Source organism: Danaus plexippus, chromosome 6, assembly GCF_018135715.1.
Source record: "Danaus plexippus chromosome 6, MEX_DaPlex, whole genome shotgun sequence".
In the NCBI taxonomy this organism is placed as follows: Eukaryota; Metazoa; Arthropoda; class Insecta; order Lepidoptera; family Nymphalidae; genus Danaus; species Danaus plexippus.
In genome coordinates, this window is record NC_083540.1 from 3,038,959 (window position 1) to 3,062,344 (window position 23,386).

A 23,386-nucleotide genomic window follows, 5' to 3' on the forward strand; every position below is an offset into this window, starting at 1 on the left:
TTCGAATAACACCTAATATAACTTTATATCATTTCGTTTAACAACGAGTTTCAATAATGTCCATTTCAGCATATACGTCACTTCCGTCATCCCTTGGTGGTATCGATATCCCGTCTGTTCCATAATCGCTTATTGACCTTTTTAGTTTTTTAAAGCTTACGCAATTGTTCTCGTCTAGTTTATTTACATCCCCATTTTGAACATCAGTGGGGATGTCTTGAATATCAGTTGTAGAGTTTTGTGACACTGTATCAAGCGTGCCTGTGTCTACTGATGTGAGGCTGAGCATCGTGGGCCTAGCGTAAAAATATCTTTGTCTTTCGTCGTTTTTAAAATATTCTGACGAGTTTTCTTTCTTTACTAAATTAAAGTTTTCATCCAAAGGCACAAAATAAGTTTTTATGTAACCTCTGCCTTTAACAAATGTCTCGCCACGATAACTTGTTAGGATACCGCATTCGTCTAAAATAATAGCTGTATTTTCAGTCACCTTAAAGAAGTACAATAATTTAATATTAAATACAAGTTATTTTAAAAAAGAAAATAAAGAAATTAAAGTTATTTTTTATTATTAAATATACGTCGGTTATAAATAAACAGCTACAAGACACATTTATGTATCAGAACTAAGTAACTCACTTGAATCCTTCCTGTTTCACCAGTTGAATCCATTCGAGAGGCCATATTTACAGCATTTCCCCAAATATCGTATAATGGCTTGAGAGATCCAACAACGCCTGCAGCTACTTCACCATTTGATATACCTGAGCCATAATAAATGACAGCTTGTAAATCTTGTGTAAATCTAAATCTAAATCTTGTTAATTATATACTATATAAAACCACTAATATCCCCAACAAAAATTAAATATAAAAAAATAAATTGTACCTATACGTAAATTCCATCCCTCGAAACTTTGGAATGATCCTCGATTAAAATTTTGTAATTGCATCATCATGGCAGCTGCAAATTCAACCATTGTGACTACGATTGCCCGATTGTAAGGAGTGTTTTTATTCCTGTCGACTATTGAAGTATATGAAGACGAATCATATGAATCTCTTCGGTTGGGGTCCAACCCACAAGCAGCCATATATGTCCAGCCCGCCATTTTGATTTTTTCTATTTTATAAACCGAGGACCCAGTTAGGAGAAGCTGTGAAGCAGTAAGCAAGTATATTATGAATATGTTACATTAGCCTTCCTTTCAATTGCTTTTTATTAAAGTAAAAAGGAAATTGAAACGTACTCTATCAAAATCAGAAATAACTTCGTCCAAAATGCTCAATACAAATTTATCACATAAATCTGCGTCGTCTTCCAATCCCAATTTATAGTCCGTCAGTGAAGCAAACATGACGGCTACGTTATCATACTTTTCATAATATAGCTCATCCAATGATCTATTTAGATCCAAATAAACTTGAACTGAAACCAAATTTGGATCAAAATTCATACATACATTTGCCTAATTAATCAATTAGTCATATTATATAAAATTTGGAGTCTTTCTAAACAGATAACAAAATTTTGCCTACCAACATGAGCTGGTAAAATATTTTCCAACAGCATATTATTAACTTTAAGCATAGTCTCAGCTTCTTCTTGTTCTTCTCTTAGTTGTATTTGCCACAAATAGTCCAACCTATTTCTATATTCAGTCGTTCTGTCAATCCAGTATAACATTACAGTAATAAAAACCACTGACAATGTATGTGAGACTCTGGGATCCAAGCCTACGTTCCAAGTAAGGTCTCTAGCAAATAGCGAAGTTTTAATCTCCCAGACAACACAAAGGTAAAATATTGTCATTCCTCCAGCAACGATCCACTTAAAGATGAAAAAGACTCTACTAAATAAGAAATTTAATAACAAAGCCAAACTCCAACACTGAGTTACGTGCTGAAATAAAATGACACATTTAATAAACGCTTGCTGCACAAAAAAAATATCCAATATTTTAATATAAAATGAAATTACCCACGGCGAAATACAGTTCGACAGAACAACATCTGTTGAACCAACTTCAACTTCGGCACAACCTATTACATTGACCATTGAACTTGCTGCAAGTCCCAAGCTGATAGTAAGATACATCGCCGTTCTTATTTTTGCCGATTTTATAATTGTTATTGATAAATCATAAAACCAGCGCAGCAATTTATTTTTTGGTTCGTCTATACCTTTGTATTTTGTCCAGACAAATTGAAACCACGACAACGGCTGCATTATAATTAGGTATAATAACAATAAACTTGATAATATTATAGAGTACAACGTAAAATTGTAAAACCTATAAATAAAAACAAAGAATAGATTGGATTAGAAACTAATTAATTATATATACTTTAACTATATATATGTATAAAATCGTACCAGTCTGTGGTAAGGCCATTTATAATGATTATTATAATCAATATTAATAGACAGCATGCTGTATAATATTTGAACAGAGGATCGGGTTGCAGAAGGAAAGATTTCTCCAATTTGAAGTTTTTGTACATTAAACTGAATCTATTTAATCTGGATTCCTTTTTTAAATAATCTCTGAAAATAATAAATATTCTTCATCCAACATAGATTCGTGTTCGAAATTTATCTAGACTCTGTAGTCCATTTTATTCTTATGTGTACTGTATGAATAAATATCACGATCATAATGATCAAAATACGTACGTACTTTCCGTTAGTCATATCCTCAATTTCCTTTGCCATTTGAGCATCAGCTGCTTTGAGCATTTGTTGATACTCAACCAAGTTCTCATCCATAAATGCGGTAGTTCGACGAAAATTCGAAGAACTTCTACGATTATTTTCCGATCGCTACTAGAAATATACATCGTTTAATAAATTGCATCAAATTACAGAAGTTTACATGAACTAAGTTTGAATTTAAAAAGTAATTTAATAATAATTTATTTTAAAATTGTAGGTAAGAACTACCAAAGCCAAAGTTATAATGTAATTTACAAATTAAAGTTCTTGGAATGCTTTAACATGCTCAATGATAAGCAAAAATAAAACTTACTCTAGCACGCGAGCGTGAAGTAATTATTTTGTTGAAGCCGACAGAAGCTCGCCGAAAAGGTTTGCTATCTGCTGGAGGCTAAAATGTAAAAGTAAGTAAGTTTCAGATTTTACTCTCGAAACAAAGAATGTAAATATATATAAATATATCTATATGGAAAGAAATATGTACTTATACTAAACTATATAGTAAGAATATAATTACATTATATTAACGGTAGTTAGAAATACCTTTGGTGGTCTTGTAAGTAAAAATGTTTCTAGCTTATTCTTTATTATGAACGGATCACTTTGTGAAGAAAAATTTGGTTCAATAATATATTCTCTTGCATAATCCAAAAGAAGCTCCAATGTTTGCTTAGTTACGTGTACTTTGCTGTAATAAACATAAAATATGTGTTAAGATTTGTGTTGGTAATAGCGCATACATGCATTTGTATTGTTGGATTTGAGTTAAATGTTGTTAACAATACTATATTACTGTTAATTAGAATATTATTATTGAAAAATGGTTTAAAGCTACTGCAATACAGGTATTCCAAATGTACCAGAATTTATTCAATTATAGTGGCTTTCCAACAAATCAAGTCCCAACGTTCAACGTTTTGTTGCATGCGGATAATCAATCTTTCTGTCCCATGTCTGTCTGCATGAAACTGCAGAACTATTGTTTTAATGACAAGCAATTCGGTCTTTGTGCATGTGCGCTAGTAGAATATATTGTTGGCCAAAACAATTACAACGTCGACCCTGGGTTCCAAATTTGTCGTTGTTGTTTTATAGCCAAAACTATTTTTTTTTTTACGATATAAACTATTTAGTGTAATTGATATCTCAGGTTTATAAAAAAAAAATCTTTCAAATGTATTCATAGGTACATAAAGAATATTTCTTTAAGAGTGATTATATGGCTATCAATAATAATGACGTCCGCAAGTACTCGTTATTGTTGTAATCAATTTTTCCTTTGTGATGTCTTTGGTCTTGTTTTTGCTTGCATTTAATCAGTCAGTTTGAATTCATTAACAGTAGGGAGAATAATTAATCCGTACAACATATGATACATAATATTATAAACGTTGAATTTCTTACCCGGCCTTTCCGGTTGACTCCATTTTATTTGCAATTGTAACATCCTTTGACCAAACATCGAATTGCCATTTTCGAATTCCAATTAAACCACTTAAAATTTTACCTGAATGTACGCCGATTCTCATATCAATATTTAATGACCGTTTATCTCTGTGAAAACATTATTATTCTGATGAATTTATCGATGAGATTCTAGATATAACTATCTAAATCTATGTGTCAAAATTAATAATAAGATTAGTCAAAAATTTTAAAACGTGGGTAAATTACTAAAAACATTAATATTCATTGGATGTTTTAATAAATTGCTAGTTTCTATAGGACGACTTAAGCCACGAACTGGCACCTAGTTGAGATGCTGGCGTGTAGCCAAACAGATTATTTTGTACCAGGTAAAATATAATATTCATAACATGGATACAACATGGTCTTAAGGTTTTAATGCAAAGGAGATTTTGTGTCACTAAATTTACTATTATAATATGGAAACCATTTTTATTACTTATGATTTTTTTGAACAAAAATATAACTTAAAAAGCAGATCAAGATCTTAAGGAACTGGTTTGTACCTGACGTCTTTGATTATATGAATCATTTCAAGTCCCAGATCCACACAGTTTTTGGCATGTTGCACAGTTGGTTTTGGTATCCCACTTACACAGTAGTAGCAATCACCTAGGAACTTAATTCGTAATACGTCATGCTCCTGAAATTTCATTATGATTTACGATATGGTTATAAACAAAAAAGGATGTATTTGTATTGAATTAGATTCTTACTTCCGACGCTTCATCAAATCTACCGAAAAGTTCATTGAGCAGTTCGACCATTCTCATCGGGGAGAGTGTTGTTGAAATCTTTGTGTAATTCACGACGTCTGCGTATAAAATACTCACATTGTTATGTTCTTCTACGTACAGTTGACTGAAAATAAAGTTATTTAAAAATATATTCGTTTTTATATTGTATTAGTAGGGCTTATTAAGGGTTCTTTATAAGATAAACTTTGTTTTTATAAAATAATAATATTAATTGTTCAGTTTTTTTATGTAAAGAACTTGTATTGCTATTGAGATTTTTTATGAATCGAATGCAATTTGCAAATAGAAGCTACTGGAGTTTCTCATCAGCGAAATTTTCCAAAAAGGAACGGTATATTCCGAATCTCATATTGAATACCTCGTATTATGTAGAACATGAATTATATTAATAGCCATCCTACCTGAAAGACTTCATGTTATGACTCTGGCTTTGCGACCTTATATCCAAAAACATATCTCTTATATCATGTCTAACTCTAGACACAATGTGCTCTGGCAATATACTTAACATAAGCCGCTCCTAGAAAAAATTGTTAAAAATTATAAATCTGAATCGAGTCATTAATTTTTCTTAGTTTAGTTGTAAAAAGACTATAAGTCAGACATTTTAAATTAATTTTAGTGTGTTTGAAATAAACAACATAGACCACACATTCCAAGTTCTTAGTTTATTTGATATGACATATTGTAATTTAACATCCAATATATACTTAAATCATTCTACTGAGATATTTTATTTTAAATGTAAAGTTCTTGCTACCCATACCTCTTGGTCCTTAACGAATTTTAGTCGCAGCGTACTCTCAACACATGCACGTCTATCTAGAAATGACCGTCGAGTTACTATCTCGTTCATCAATCTAAAGTAAGTCCCCATAAGGTTGACGCCTATTAAATACATTATTTCGCACGCTACCTACAAATTACACTTAATTACAATAAAAACTTTGAAATCTGTAATAAAAATATTATTATAGCGTATATTATTTGTCAATAATTTGATGCTGATTTCATTTAAAATATTATAAAGTTTAAGTCATTGTAATATGTAAGATTTTTTTTTTAATAAATTACAGAATACTAAGTCTTCTTATGATATATAATATTTTTAAAAATAATGTGATTAGATGGTGTGGCATCTAGTTATCTATCAATATTATGGGCATAATAATCAACGTCTGTATCTACTGTGATTATTATTATCATTTATACTTGTGAGTATATTTTTTTTGAATTCAATAGTTGCTGCATAGTATCCGTTTTATACTAATAAAACCATTTTTGTCAATTACCATTTTCCATCTTTTTCATCTTCATATTATGCCCGACCAATATCATGAACTTTTTTGATATCTTCAGCAAGTACAAGAAGTAAATGAACAAACGAATGTCTTAAAATTTAAAGATTGATTTTTTAACATTTTAATTATTACTTTTATATGAATGTCACAATATATGAGTGTTTTTATTTTTCAGTCGAGGTCTATGACCTACAGGTCAGGTCAGGTGTGAATGAAATTATAGTACATATTTTTTTATGAATGTAAATTTTAAGAATTTTTTTAATTGATAAAAATATAAATATCTTACCATTGTTTTAACGTTAGGATTTTCGTTATAAGTGAAGAAAGCGAACACGAAGATGTATATGACACTGACGATAACTCCAAGAAATATAGCAAGGAAATTGTTCCTCATGGGCAGAAAGATGTACACTGATAGAAGTGACATTGTAGGGAAGGCCGGTCGGATAGGCATGCCTTCTATTGAACTGTATATAACGACGCTTATATCTGAAATAGATTGGTGATTATTATATAAAACCCTTTACAACTGTAGATGCAAAATATGACTGTTCTTCAAACATCTGTAAAAGAAGTTAAAAGGCTTCAATATATGAAAGATGAATTAGTGTTAATGCTTATAGATTTTGGAAACACTTTACCTTATTTTATTGTACTTTGTATAAAAGCCTTACAAAATCAAATGTATATGTATGTAGTGTTACCTGATACAACCAGGTCTAATGTAAGCAAAAAAGTGACGAGCATCGGCATCCAAAACCATTTCTTTTTAAGGGGATCATAGAATCGTTTCCAGAATGAAAATATTGGTAACGTTATCCTTAGAATATACATTGCCATTGATAGGTAGGTTGAACGCCATTGTATTTGCTTAAAGGAAATAACAATTATTAATTTTAATAAATACAGTTAAAAAAATTACGTTTAAACTCACTGCTTTATAGTTATTGATTATTTTTAATTTAAAATAAATAATTTAATTTGACATTAATGATTCCCACTACACTAATACACTGAACCTATAAAAAAATCCAGTAAAGAATAAATTAAAGTTAAAAGTGAAATTAAACTAAAATAATATTCGACTATTGAATTAGTATTGATTTTTAGATATTCAAGGCAATCTTTCAGACGGTAATCTTTATTTAGATTAATTCACCAATTTCACAAAACTAAGTTTTGTTTTTATGTTGTTATTCAACTTAATTAAAAAAAATTAAATCAATTCTTGGATAAATTCCTATTGTATAGGAATAATTAATAAGGATATTAAGGCTTTGATTTAGTCCATTCTAATAAGATTTATCCAGTTGTTTTGGTAGGGTTTCAAAAGGGTCTAATTTAAATATTACCACTTTTGTCATTTAGTTGTTTTCCGCTATCAAATACTGATTAATGATTAGCTTCTAAGATTTTTTTTTAATAATATTTTCATTAATGGGTATAGTAAAAAAAACCCTCCAAAACAACTCATATTAATGAAAAGATGAATAACTTTTAATATAGATTGAAGTAGGTACAAGTTATTTTTGCGAATTATCTTTCATTAATTGACCTTTGGGTCAATTTGGCCTCGCTGTTAGTCTTTTAACAAAAAATATAAAAATTTAAACAGAAACGCCTTTTTTATGTTTTTTTTTTAAAATCTTAAAACGATAAAAAAACTCTCAGGGGTGTTTTTATTCCGTCATTCATTGATTCAAGTGTAAATTATTCTAGGAATAATATAATGTCTTACGTTGTTGTAATAAAAAAAGTATTTATAATAGTAATAGTAAATTAAAAATAGTTACCCCATGATATGTACTCGCTATAACTAAGACGATATGTATTGTTGAGAAAAATACCAAAAGCGATACATAAATATATATAAGTGTAACTCGTAATTTGTCATCATATTTCCTATACAATCCTTCAAGATCCTTTTGTGAGAATTGATCCTGAAATGTAATATAAATTAAGTGATTTTTGACGTTATTCTTTTATAATATACTTATAGAATAAACATATTCTTAATATTTAATGTTAAGTAGATGATAACTGAAATATGTAGCGGATATATAGGAATCCACTTGTAAGCGAACATCAGTTTTGCAACATTGATAAAATTGATAACAATTCAATCCTTCATTAATGATGTGCGATTTGAGCACCTATGTAACATGTTCAATATAAAATTAATATCGGGGATTTTTTTTTTATTACAAGTGAATATTTTTGATTGATTACGAATTAAAAAACTAGAAATAATCGGTACAGAAAAAAAAGGTTGATAGAAATCTTTTGTTTACATATAATAATAAATAAATAAACATCTTTGACTGGACATAACTTCAATAGAGATAGAAAATATTTTAAGAAACTTATTTAAAACAAGTGACTAAGGTAATTGGACAAGATACTCTTTCATATTTTCTTACCCTCAAATATTTCCAATTCCATTGTTTTCCACCAGTTTGCTCTACTTCCTGACTTCTGAACTCATGGAGTGATGACAAAACGCTAGTTGCTCTCGAGTTCATAGAATAGCGCGCAAGCAATTCCAGGGCTCCCACTTGAAGAACGACAGAACCGGTCGTTCTGGACAATGTACCATCGTCCTCCTATGTAATTAAAAAAAAAAATTGATTAGAACAAGGAAGTAGTGGTTAGAGAATTATTTAATTTTTATGTGATTTTATAAGAGACATGATAAGATATAGATTTTTGCTATATGGCACAAATGAGCAGACGGTATACTTGTAACTACTACTAATTTCATGGACACGTAAAAGTACATAGTTGTAATTTTAGTAGTAGTAGTATTCATTCAAGGTAGTATGGGAAGGGTTTATGTGAATGCATGAAAAAATGTTGAGGGGTTAGGTCTCCCAATAGTACATCATAATGAACTATTTCGGTCCAGACAATTCAAATAAAACATGTAGTTGATTACTGCTAGGCTATGCTTTCACAAATATTTTATAAGAGACAAAACTTATTCGAGAATATCTTATTGATCAATAGTTTTCCATGTTCTTTGTTGTTTAAAGGTATTTAATTGTAAAATTTACTTAATACAGTTACATAGGAATTAAATTATCATTAAACTGTAATATTGTACATTAAGATTAAATTTAATTCATTACGATTAAAAATATTTCTTCCGGATGTATTAAGAACATTTAAAAAAAATTTGATACAGTACTAACATCCAAGATTGTAACGAGTACATAATAAAACTATGTCTTTCGGATCTTTATCGCGTATTTCAGTATCTCGCAATACTGACACGTAACCCCAAACACTGTCAAGTTCTATTGGATGAGGTGGATAAATTCTGTGAGTGGACGGATGGATTGAGGACAAAACCAAATAAATGTCACTGTCTGTGTCTCGGTAGGCGAAATACAAAATATACCTCATACGATCCGGGATTATCGTTAGGCGGTCAATGCGTTTCTACGGTTACGGAAAATGCTCCTTTTAAATTTTTCGGTCGTAAGATTGATTATATAGGTCGTACTCCATCTTTAGAAGGAATAGTAGATAGCTTTTTGAACGATCTTAACAAGGTGGATAACCAACCGATTAGTAACGTCAAAAAAGCTTGGATCTACGATAATTATCTAATATCACGTTTGAATTGGCCTTTCCTCGTCTATGATTTTAGTAAGATCCTCCTGTCAAAGCTAGATGCAAGCGTCGTAAAAGTTTTGAAGTTTTGGCTCGAGCTTGCGCTATCGGCTGATTCGTCAGCGTTATACAGGGATCGAAATAATTTTGGGATGAATCTAAAAAGGCCATCGGAGCTCTATAAACACCTAAGAGTTTCCAAGAGACATATTCTGGGGAAATCCCAGGATGACGTTATTACATCACTCCCAAAAGACAATGATGCCCTATGGCTAGAATCGAGACTTCAATTCCACAAGCAGTTTATGATAGGGGCACAAAGTAATAGAGTAGGGTTAGGATCAAGTAGGAAGGCCAAAGATACGGATATATTAAAGACCTTTATTCGGCAAGATGAGAATTCTAAATATAAGATCCATGCAATGAGCTTAGAAATGCAGAATGAGTGGCTACACATAGGAGATTTTTGCATCCCATTAGCACTAAAATGGCGCACTTTAATTCATGATTGGTCGCCAGCACTGCTAAAATTTTACCTCAATGCGTTCCAGTCGACTCTACCAGATCAGAGTAATTTAGTAAGATGGGGCAAAGGTACCGAAAAAACTTGCTACATCTGCGGGGAGGCAGTTGGAACGGCTAAGCCCTGGCTGATGGGATGTAGGGTACTCTTGGATAGCGGTCAATACTCGCGTCGTCACGATAGGGTTTTAGAAATCATACGTGAAGCGGTTAGTCTATCGGTAGCAAGAGCGCAAAAAAAAATAACCACGAACCAACGATCAATAGGTTTTGTGAGAGAAGGCACTCAGGCTACAAAATCAAACGTCAAGTCTTACTCTATTATTAAAGCGGCTTCGGATTGGACATTAATGATGGACACGTATGAGAAGCAATATAAGATCCCAGAGGATATTTGTGCGTACCGACGCACCGGTCTAGACCGGACATATTTTTATATTCGCGAATTTTAAAGCGAGTTGTACTAATAGAGCTCACGGTTTCTTGGGAAACCAACATCCCCAAAGACCATGCCATCAAGGTCAACAAGTATTACGAGCTCACTAAGAATATGTTCGTTGTAAATTTGTACACGGCAGAAGTAGGAGCGAGAGGTTTAACAGCCAAATCTCTCTACAAACTGCTAAAAGACTTAGGCCTGCCAAGAACTAACATCAGTTCATTCTTGGAACGTACGTCGAAGGCAGCCCTAGCAGGTTCGTTTCATATTTGGTTAGGTACAGATAGGAGCTTGTACAGTGGAGGTGAGCGTTTAACGCGCGTTAGATAGGGGCCCCTTAAACCTACACCTGGGTCGCAAGTCCCAGGCACTTTTGAAGTTCTTCTCCCTGCAACGCGATGGACCCCGCACCCGCACGGTGAATCCGTTGAATGCTAAGAGGTTCCGTGTCTTGAGACGAAACTGGGTTCATCGCAAAATATTTCGAAACCGGTACACTGAAGGATTTAAAACACAATTAGTACGTTGTGCGAAGAATCAGAGCAGTACCCTAGAAAATTAAGAACTTTGGCGGTAGATGACGAGAATACGTAACCTTATTCGTTTATTAATTATACTTGATTACTTTTTTTTGAGAACGACTCTTATCTAACAAAAAAATATTTGGTATATTTAGTTATTGTTTAAAAATCATTTGCAAAAGTTACGTAATACATTTAATAATTATTAATTTAGTTTGCGATTCTTTGGGACGAAACTTAATCTTTAATAGGTGGTAGAGCCTAGCTGTGGTCAAGTAACTACAGCTCAATATGGGCTGGTTCTACCGGGGAAGTACCACCCTCTCTTGAAGTAGTCCGTAATTGTTGCGTTATAATAAATTTAATAACAATTACAATAAATCGCGTCTATGTAAATATTTTGATGGTAAGAAGTATAATACTACTAGGAAGGATTTTATTCGCAGTCTGGATTTAGGTTATTTATCAAGTACCACTTTTTGTCCGAGATTTCCACCACGTTGTCTACAGTATAGTTTTTAGAGAAAAATGATATAATATGTGTACTAACTAATGTAAGACTTATTAACCAACCGTTAGTAACATGTATCACCTGTGACATATATCATAATAAATATAAAGGTTTAGTTGTGTTAGAAACTAGACGGAATAAATCCATATATTATAGACTACATGTTATTCTAATATCTAAGCTTCTTATTGGAAAGTTTCATCGAATTCGTTCAGTATATTCTATGTAAAACGGAACAAACATTCATATATCCTTAAAAACATTCGCATTAATAATATTACCACTATGTATGTAAAGAGCTCTCCATCAAAATGTAGTAAGATTAATCATTGTACTGCAGGTTGCTTATTTGTCCAAACTTTGTTTGCTAAGTACAAGTTTAGTACACATATAGAACTTTTGTGCTTTGGGTATACTTAAAACTTAGGTATTATCCACTATCTGAACTATGACTTTATGGTTCAGTACATAAATTTAACAAGATTGAAACGCTTGATGTAGTAGTATAATATATATAAATATATGTATATATTTATAATAAGGAACCTCTTTAAAATAAAGACAAAAATAAAGAATCAAGGAATGTCTTTAAAATAAAAATAGAAGCAGGGCACGAGAGAGAAATGCACTTCACTTTTCGGTGGACGACCGTCGAGGTGACATCGCTCAAGGATTTTTAGTGTTAATATTGTGATAGAAATTAGTCCTAAGGCTATTTTAAGAATATTACTCTGTAAGTAGTTTATTTCTTGTTAAACTTGTATTATTTTGTTCCTTAATTTACCTTTTATGTGTTCATTTTAATTAAAATCTCATAGTCAAATTATTAAATGTCATATTGTTATTTTCTTTGTATAAATTCGAACGAAGTTCCTAAATATACATATAATAAACTTTACTGTGATTGTTAACATAAATATTTTTTTACATAGCAACCTTTATATTATCATTGAAGGAAATTTTGATATCTTATATAGAAATGTACCAATATCATTAAAAACAATGAAACAATTTAAAGTGAAATTTATTTTATTGTTGTATTAAATAATAACTTTTTCCGGCGGCTTCGTCCCCACGAAGTTATGAGTGCTAAGTATTTGGCTCAGACAGAAAGGTATAAAGTGTGTTAAAATAATTGATATGGCAATCAATCGGCTCCATCTTATCGTCTCTTTGACCGGACTTCATAAACAATATGAGTACTATTGTTACACATTGATACTAGGATAAATTATAGCCTATATCTTATTCTCATTTTATAGCTACTGTACTGTATACTTTCATCATAATCCGCTAAGTAGTTTTTGCGTGAAAGATCAAATAACATCGACCAATACACACTAACAAACTTTTTTTTATAATATTAGTTGGAATTGGTACCATTACAGATGAAAATTTGTATAATTTTGAGAATAAGAAAGCCGATACCAAGGATATAAGATACGTTTTATCCCGAAAAAGGACAAATATTATAAGAAAATTTTAAAATGTATTTGCTACTCTTTCTATTTAAAACCTAACCATATTGTATTTGCTGCAATGAGTCACGTAATGTTCTGAGCAAATAAAAAACTAAGAATATATTTATAAAATGTATACGTTTTCAAAATTAATATAATTGTAGGTAGTTTTTTTAAGTGAAATATTTATACGATGTATTAAATATTTTCCTTTGATGGTATAAGTATCTTCAAGTATTATCTCTACCACCATCGGCTCACTTTAAAGAAAGCAATTGAATAAACTTACTACCTACTTATCCTAACAATTGCTGATCCAAACTGATAACGAAGTAAGCGTTCGTAGAAATAAATGTGATTAATAATATAAGTTAATCAAGCCATAGCAGTAGCTGGTATCGGTAAATTTAAAAACAATTTTTACTATTGATTACTTTGTGGACAAGACCATTGGTCATATTTAAGAAGAAAGTTAGAATTAATTTCTGTTTTTTCTAACCTCAACAACTTTTTTTCTGTTTTCATTCGCTGGGATTTACATTTTATATTGTTTTATTGCATACCTATCAATCAGGTATTTTAATTTATTGTTTATTCGAACAAGACATCTTTATTTCTTATTAATTTGCGATAGTTATTTTTTTGTGTATATTTTTATATATTCAAAGTTTTGTCTCAATCTTAGGAGTAGTTAAAATTTGATAAAAAGTTATAAGAAAGGATTGTTTTCTGATAGCATGCTATTCGTTCCTAAAACATGACAGTGGCACAAATTCTCTATAAAAAAAGTAATATTTTTTTTGAGGTAGTATATATAATAGAGTTCAAGATTTAATTCTTTTAAATATTGTTCGGATTGCATTTTTTTTTATTTGAAACATTGAAATACCGATTCTCTTATCAAAATGACACTCAAATTAAAAATATTGCCCGCCAAATTATAGAAAAATTAATGTTTTTACTTACCATGACAGTTAAATGGTTAACATTTTTAGAACAGTCAATAAAAACAATATTACACCACCACAACACCCAAATCTCTCAGACTGCACTCTACCACGTCTTGTCTGAAACTAAGCAAGAAGCTCGAAATTAATGATAATTATCAACTTTGATAATGAATTGATAAACGCCGCTCGAATTCAGGTAGAGATTACACGGCTATCGAAGTGCCCTTCAATCAGTCGCTTGATGGATTACAAATACAACGGACGATAGAAGGACTTAACTTATGATTCCATACAGAACTGGATGCTACTGATTTTATAATAATATATTTTTTTAAGAATTGCATGGTGGTCGAGTTTTTTTTTTGTGTTTCTTACAAAAATAAAGATTAAATCATCCAAAGTTCAACGATATTTGAAGCACGAATAATAAGACAAATTTTTAATTCCTCTCCAAAAACTCCGACTTGATGTTTAGTTAGCCTTATTTTTACAAATGAAATAGTAACAATATTAAAACGTATCACTTATTGTAATGTAAAAAGTTTTAAACGAACCACAAAAAGAATAAAACGAGATATCCTTTATTCAATAAAATAGTAGCTTCTAAAATTTATCAAACTAATTGTCTCTAACTTGGACTAGTGATATGTTACGTTAATAGGAAGAAATTGAAGTATTTCCTAAAATTATAGTTGTAACGATTACCTCACATAATTGAACTCTTTAATTTTGGATATAATTTGAATTTGTAATCGTCGGTTATACGAGAAATTTTGCCCTAGTCAGTTATAGGAGTAATTATGCCCTATACAAGTTTTTGGTCGAGTGCTTTGACCTAATGTTTTTTTTTTTCAGATGACTTTCCGTTTAAGTTATACACTCTCAAGGGTGGATTTATAGTTGGCTTAGGCTTATAGGTTGGATTATGTGTCCTGATAATGATTAAGACAATTCTCTTTTTTTTTAAATAAAGTCACTTCATCTTGGTATCGCATATTTCACAAATGTTCTTGCTGCAGCCTATTGCAACATCTGGAATAAGATATTACCGTCGGGTTTTATCGAGTATACCTGTAAGATTTTTGGGTGAATGCCAATGGTAACATAACTGAATAAAGCTAGTTCTTTATTATATACATATAATAGATTTGTTCCTTTTTCCCACGTACTAAATATTGCGGTCCCAATTAAGAGCATTAAACAATAACCTTATGAATCACAGTCATTTGTAAGATTGTACGTTAAATATTAGTGAGTGCTTACTAATTGGCTCCCAAATTCATTAGTCTGGTTTCTGTTTAGAGGACACTTAGTTAAGACATATAAATTTAACAGAATTTCTCTTAGAAAAATGTTAAATATATGTGTATTTAAGGTCTTGTCCTGTACCTCTGAAACAAAAAAAATTTACGAATAAAACCTTCGGTGAAAATAAGATATCGAATTAAATAAAGAAATTATATATTATTTTTCCAAGTTTTCAATTGGTTATGCTAATTCATATTGAATGAATTTGAACTTTAGTGATTAAATCATTAAGAAGTCAGGTCGAAAAAAGTCACATAAATTAGAAATAAAGATATAATTTGGTTTAATTTATTGATATTATTGTGTTTCTCTCTGTTTCATTATATGTAGAGCCAATATAAGTACGTCTGTTACAAACGTTATTTTCAGAACTTGTTTTTTTTTTTTGTGAAAACAAAAAGTATTTTGTATCTTATTCGTAAGAGAGCAAGTCCAGAAATATATGATATAACGTATCAAAGAACTGAGTCCAACATAGAGTAGCACCTACCAGCAATGGTCAATGTTAGTTTAATTATTATGAGCGCTAAAACTATCAGTTCACCAAATTTGAATTCTACCAATTTGCCTTAGGCTGACATATCTATATTGTTCTATCCATAAGTATTTTATATTTGTAAAAAAAATCTTTCCTAGACGTAAGAATATTTTTTTAAGAAAGAAATAAAAAACACAATGAACAAATTCATTTATCAACGCCATCTTTTAAGACTCTTTAGAGCTATCATGTTTATTCATAGTATTTTCTTCTACAGATATTGTTAAGAGATGTCGTTTCTACCTCATAGTAATATTGCTTATGATATTTTTATAAGTTTAAATAAGCAATCAGTATATACATATATATATATATTTATATATATATATCGAAAACAAGTACCGTAAGGGTACTCATTCTTATTTTTTTTTAAATAATATATTATAACTACCATCACATATATTATGTATTTTTAGGCTATTCTATGAAACAAAGATATCAAATTGTAAGCATGGTTAATATATTCGCCTTTTAACATTTGTGTCAATATTTCTAGTTTGTTGTTCGTTATTATATTATATTTTAAAATAAATTACATATAATTAAAATTTCACTACATTAGCTATGCGTTACGAGAACAGGGTATGATTTTAAATTTATAATAGATCTGTCGCTTGCAAGTAGTTAATTTAGCATTTCAATTAGCGGCCTATGCTTTTTTCTTTACGACATTATTCCATTATCGTTCGGAAAGACCGTCAGTATATTTGTTTTTTAATTTCTTAGAATTTTTAAAATAAATATAAGAATATTTTTTTTTAAATTTGAAAAATAACATGTTGTTCACAAAATAAAAATATTTATAGTATTTCGTTATCGTATTTAACAATTTTCTTTGGATTTTTACAGAATTAATAAATTTTTTATCAAACGTATGTAAATGAAATATTTACCTATTGCTTGTAGACGAATTATTAAACGCTATTCATAATCTCTCGCCTGATTACTTGATATAATGCTTAAGTGTCATTCGGGGCAGTGATTGAACTTCGCCATTTTGTAAAAACCTAGATAGCTAATGGATAATCTCTTTTAACTAGTTGCTGTCAATAAACAATGAAAGCGAAACATCGGAGGTTTAATGTTTAGTTATCTAAGATATACAACAAAACTTATTTATCGTTATAATTAAAATAAATATACTTAGTAAATATTTATCAAACTCTGTTTGGTAATCTTAATAAAGAGGCATTCAGCTTCTGATTTATAATAAAAAAAAATGTGGGCGGATGCTTTCAGTGATTGTGATGACAGATGCAATAAGAACGGGTGTAAAAATATTCATCCCATTCCAAATCTATAGAAATGGCAACAAAAAAATTTTTGCACGCCCCGTAGTGAAGGGACCATTGTAATGTTATGGCTATTATAGTGCTACTTAGTAATATTTCATTGGGACAATGAAAACGTCGTTTCCTTGAAAGGTATTATCAGTAGAATGTTCATTTTGATGTTTTAACTACATGTGTACCGGGAAATGAAGATGTCCATTTTATGTCATAAATGTATTTATGACTAAACGATGCTGGGAATATCTTTATATTGCAGTTATTGTGATGTATTACAAACTTACGATGTGTAAACGTATGTGTATATATAATATGCGTATATTATATAATGTCAATTTATATAAAGCAATGCGATCTAACATTATCAGTAAAAGTTATTGGTCACATATTAGTAATACTGCCCACGGTCACTGAGACAGACATACAAAAATAAAAATAAAAACCGCGTTTCCAACGTATACGTTTATGTGTATTGATGGAATGTCCTACAATTTTTATTATTGAGAATAAAAAAATTTATATTTTTTTAAATTTTTGTCTTAATTACGCAACTGTCTCTGGCTACATTGAATATGTAATGAAAAATTACCATAAGCAAATAAGTATTTAATTAAAATAAGTTTAACATTTAAAATACTCAGATAAGACAAAAGCAAATAATCTCTTGGGTGCAGATTTGCAGCAAGTTGGCAGTGTATAAAGTAGTTTAATCCTGTTTAGTTTCAACTGTTTTATGGATTACAATGGACTACAAGCGTTGTTTATTACGATATCAAATTAATTAATTTAAAAAAATATTAATTTAATTTTTTAATCCATTTTGTATGTAAATTTTACAATAGTCATGAATTATTCTGTTGCCCTTAGCGTAATTCCTGGAGTATTAAAAAATATGTTTTAAATAAGGTTGTAAAATATAAAAAAGGTTTTAGAAAATATAGTTGGTACAAAATTAAAAAAATGGTGCTAATATGTTTGTGATCTCATTTAAATATTTTTATTTTTTTATATTAATTCGACAAAAATAACGCACTTTGTATAATGCAAATAAATTAAAACCGATCTCATTTCAGCCCATTGATTGCGAGTTAAATCATAACCATATGTTGATTAAGAACATTGTGTGATTGTTTCGTATGAAATTAAATTTGTTTATTGTAAATAAATCCTATTTGATTGTCTGTTCCACTGAATTACAGATTGCTATCTCCTAGCCTCTTGACGTTTAGTGGGAGGCAACAAGCACCATTTTACCATTTACATCATTCAGCTCTTTGAGTGTTGGCAACTCGCCAAACTCAGGATAATAGCAAAGGACATCCGATGCGTATATTAATTCGAATAATCATTTGATTTAATTAACTAAAAGATATTTATTATAATTTACGCAGTTTTTTTTAAATTTGTATGTGTTTCAGATACTTGTATTGTTTGATTAAAATATTTCATTATGTTTACTAAAACATCGCGTCCAATATGACGTTGATATTAATTTCTCTTTCAGAGGTGGTGTGTACCTTAATTGAATACAATAATTAATATATTTAATTGACAGTCTAAAATGAGGTTTATAGTTAAATCTTCTAAAAGACATAATATTAATTTTTATACTATGGATAATCAAATCCAATTAAAATTATGAAAAGTGAATTATTTATATTTCATGTTATTTATTTTGTTTATGAATTTTATTTCGTGAATAAAAATGATATAACGTGCTCTATTGAATGTGACAGACTTTTTTAAATGTTTTATATTTAATTTTTAACTCAACTTTAAATATTGCAGTTATATTTCTTCTATGTAGTAAGTTAAGTCTAATCTAATAAACCAAACCCGTTCTCTCAATTTTCTATTAGTTAATGCGGTGAAACCTTCGGTCGCTTTTAAACATTATTTATATTTTTGAATAGGTAAAGGTAATTCAATTACAGTAAATGCACCTAAAGCGGGCTCCAACTGAGCACCAGCAAAAACAGCTTTTGACAGCTTGGCTTTGGAGCTTATGCGAAAATTTATAGAAAATTGCATGAAACACGCGTTGCGCTCATAGGGTGCGCGGGAAAGCTTCGGGGGGTGTATATTTAGAATGTTTGAAAACCGTACATCGTCAGTCGACGTTTGGCTCGCGAGCGGAGCGCACGCTCCATATTTCTGTCTCCCGGCATCTACGCCACTCTAATCGTAATTATCATAAACGAAAAATTATTAATACAAATATAATTTGTGCTCTATGTTCCGGACTGGATTTAGACGTGTTTGTGATGTAATTTTACGTTCTGTGACTATTTTAGATTTTGTTAATATTGAATGGACTATTAAAAATTAAAGCTCTTGATATCCTGTTTTAGGGTAAGTTTTTATTTTTATTGTATATTGTTGTGGTAAATTTTCTCATATAATGATATTAAGATGGCAATTTGCGTTATACGTGTACGTACATTACCAATAATCATATGTATATTATGCTTTATTTATTCCTTATCTACTGGTCGATATTTTTTATCGTTAGGGTCACTTCATTCCTTATCAAAGTTTTATGATGACAACAACACATGTTTCCCATGTAAAATGTTATGTTCAATAAAGTATGCATTATCGTCTGTACGTTTCTTTTTAGAGCCTTATCTTTATGTATCATCGTCCAATAGAATAAAAAATAATTTTAAATGTTGGAAATTATTCCATTTCAATGAACGTAACAAACACTCTTGGATATAAACAATTCTTATAAATAAAACTGTCACAATAATAAATGAGTACGAAGTGACAACTGACACTTGATACACGGAAAAATGCTCAAATGGAAGATATTCATACACAACAAAGCGGTCATGATTTATATGACATGTAGGCTGTGTCGCAAATGAGACGGATAAAATATTTATTGGCATCTATTTTTCATGAAACTAGATTCGGTCAGTGAACGGACCGGTGAAGCGAGGCATGCGAAGAATTTCCACTTTACGGACATTGGTAGACAGGAAAATTTTCCTTTATAACAAAAAACAAGTGTAATATAAGTTATCCGAAAATATTTGGAAGCTATCCCGTGTTTACATTACTTAACTTACTTATCACGTTACTAGAAGCAGGTTGCTTTTGGATTATGAAATGTTTTATTTACTTTAAAAAAACTGTGATGACCACTTTTCACATTATAAAAAAATCTGGGAATCAATATGTAACAAATGTTATAATTAATAGACGTTTATTACGTAATTTCAAACGTGTTCCTCGAAAAAACATGAATATTGAATAGAGTTCTTTGAGCTTCTTGTGTATATGATTGCGCCGGGTTCTTTTCACTAGAGTATTTCGAGCAAAAACCGTTAGAAGTTCTTCATGTAACATTATATGTAAACGGATGGCGTAAAAGACTATTGTTATAAGAAAATTCTTTTAACGTTTAGGGCATGATTTCAAAAGAAAATTTTTACGGTAAAGTTATTATTTCATCACACTATAATATGCAATGTCTTTGTTTATAAGTTATGTTATGTTAATAATGATATACGTATCTATACCTACAGTTATTTTCTTAAATTTTTATGGTTATTTAATTTTATTGAACTACACAAAATTGTAAGATAATCGAAGTTAATTCACTTTAGAATTTAATTGCCACTCGGGATGGTCCGTGTATTACCACCAATTAGTCAATACGAGGCGGTTTTCTTTGATAGATGTCGGTTAAATGATTGTAAACAGCAAAGTGACTCGACCCCCCCGTTGTAACATTCACGTTGGTATACTATTCGTATTATTGATCACTGGAATTCACTAATTAGTGATAACCTGGGCCCATCGATACTATCTTAATAATGAGTGAACCAGTTAGTTTATATGACTATGTTTGATTGCCTCCAATACAGTAATTTATGAACAAAATAATTTATATTGGAGATAGGTATGTACTGATGAAGACTTTTGATATTTTTCTTATTTTTTTTTCGTGGTATATGATGTTTTTTTTAATTAATAATTATATATTTTAAATTATTATATAAATATGTATTGTTTCTTTCTTTGCAATTGCATTCTCACGTTTTAAATATTCCTATATATTTATGATATTGTTTCGTTTATAATTCTTAATTTACAATGTTTCACAATTTAAAAAAATAATTTTTAAGTTTAAATTCAATACATTAAGAAAATAGAGCGTTCATCTCTGAACAAGTAATATAGCATATAGCAATCAATAAAGTCGTAAATCAAACGAGAGCTCCCAGTATCGTTAACATACTTTGTAGTATATTTTTGTTTCACGGTTAATTGGAACATCGTTAAAACAAATCATTACATACCGTATTTTATATAATTGACAAATGTAAAAAAATATATATATGTAGCAATAAATTTTTGTTATATAAGTTTTCGGTGATATAATTTATATAATTTTCATTATTTTTATTTTGTATTAATATTATAAAATGTTTAGTTCACCCGACGCAGTTGTCATGTAATCCTTATACCGTAAAGGCGTTTAAAATGTCTCAGCGAACTTGAAACTTTGCCTTACATTCATAAACATTTTACTTCGGAAACTCCCAATCCCTTATACTTAATGTTGTAAATTCAGAACTGAAAATTAAAATCTACCTTCATATAATTGACTATTCTTCATAAATTTCTTAGCAATATGTTTATGGCTGTAATTATGGCTTTTTTCATTGTCACTAAACTAAAATGTTTCGGTTACTTATCTTTTATTATGACACACCACATGTATATTTGTAATAAATGACAACTTATCAGCGCAATAGTATCCTTTATTGAGAAATTTTATAGCCACTTATAAGTTAAACGTAACCTAATAGATGGTTCGTAAGTGGTTATAAAACTTACTTATATTGACTTTGAAATATTTCGGCTGCTAAACACCTTCTTAAATAATAAATTCTTAATTCCAAATAAAATGTTTGCTTAGTTTTCAAATAAAAACCTTCAGCTTTTTATTTTAAAATCTTCATATATATTTATGATATATAGTGTTTAACGTTTTATTCCATAAATTAGCTTCATTACCAATTTTTTTCCTATTGAAGATCTCTGAATTTCAAATGTGTTTTTACATGCACATAAAATGATTCTGAAGTTAATTATTTATTCCATTAAAACTTTACAAGCAACGTGACTTTGAACGAATATAAATATTGAGTGCTATCAAACAAACACGTAATAAGATTATTACATATTAAGTATTGTTTGCTGAAAAGAAACCATGTTATATATGGAATACAGAATTATATTATCATATACGTTTGGTAGATGAATTCATACAGATTTCAAATAATTCATTCAACATCTGGATATTAAATTCCTTATGAAGACTTTCATGTTATATAATAAAAGCGATAATTACTAATTTATTCCATAATATTGACGATTTATAAAAGAAGCTTATGTAGTATCTGTTCATAATATGTAATAAGAAATTAAACATACATGGAGCCCTGTTATTTAGAATTAATTTAACCGCCGAATAGGCTAACGAGTGCAAACATTGGTATTATGTTTCAATAATAATTCTAACATTCTCGTGATTAAATTTATATGATATAAATTTAAATTTTGATCATGCCTCCTGTTTAAAAAATGTCGTCTCATTAATTAAATTTTTGAAATTAAATATTAAGAAATGACTGTTATAAAGTATCATGAATAAATTTTTGATTAATATTTGCACCACATCTAGCGTTTGGATGTTTGTATCATTGTTTTAGGATATCTGCGAGTATTTATCAAAGCCCATAACGAGCGATACATCAGGGTTAAGGGTTTGCGATCAATATTCAATATCCGCTCCGAATTCGCTTCTTCCGTACCCGTTTGCCAACTATTCCCATAACCGGATTCAACTGCACTGTTTATTGAAATCTTCACAAATGAATAAACATAATAAATACATATATTTTTAACAATTTATAATTTTATAATGAAATACAGTACGTTTAATGCGATTAATATAGATATATTATTACA

At 29.8% G+C, this 23,386-nt stretch overlaps 2 protein-coding genes across 3 annotated transcripts in view; one reads left to right on the forward strand and one right to left on the reverse strand.

The window, feature by feature from the left end:
• Positions 1 to 37: 37 nt before the first annotated feature.
• Positions 38 to 14,368, reverse strand: LOC116779234 (adenylate cyclase type 7-like). Of its 2 annotated transcripts, none has more exons than XM_032673440.2 (20): positions 14,280 to 14,368; positions 8,666 to 8,848; positions 8,039 to 8,185; positions 6,950 to 7,115; positions 6,532 to 6,734; positions 5,708 to 5,857; positions 5,343 to 5,461; positions 4,900 to 5,044; positions 4,690 to 4,826; positions 4,121 to 4,270; positions 3,260 to 3,404; positions 3,030 to 3,107; positions 2,682 to 2,824; positions 2,378 to 2,548; positions 1,982 to 2,294; positions 1,540 to 1,903; positions 1,251 to 1,429; positions 890 to 1,157; positions 640 to 764; positions 38 to 490 (listed from the first exon to the last, which is right to left on the reverse strand). In XM_032673440.2, the coding sequence occupies exons 1-20, from the start codon at positions 14,280 to 14,282 to the stop codon at positions 38 to 40; spliced, it is 3,642 nt and encodes a 1,213-aa protein (XP_032529331.1). In that variant the 5' UTR covers positions 14,283 to 14,368. The 2 variants fall into 2 exon arrangements, with proteins under 2 accessions (XP_032529331.1, XP_032529332.1); XM_032673441.2 differs by having other exon boundaries at positions 298 to 462.
• Positions 14,369 to 19,524: 5,156 nt separating this feature from the next.
• The window catches only part of LOC116779000 (toll-like receptor 6), a 43,804-nt gene continuing 39,942 nt past the window's right edge, over positions 19,525 to 23,386 (forward strand). The window contains exon 1 of the mRNA XM_032673125.2: positions 19,525 to 19,750. The gene's annotated coding sequence lies outside the window, so the exon portion shown is untranslated. The remainder of the gene's footprint in view (positions 19,751 to 23,386) is intronic.

Bases quoted from the DNA above. Each gene is read 5' to 3' on its own strand.
- LOC116779234 (XM_032673440.2), bottom strand. The intron at 5,858-6,531 runs GTAAGATATTTA...TGTAATTTGTAG, and splicing joins ATCCTAACGTTAAAACAATG to GTAGCGTGCGAAATAATGTA. The intron at 765-889 runs GTACAATTTATT...ATTATGGCTCAG, and splicing joins GGGATGGAATTTACGTATAG to GTATATCAAATGGTGAAGTA.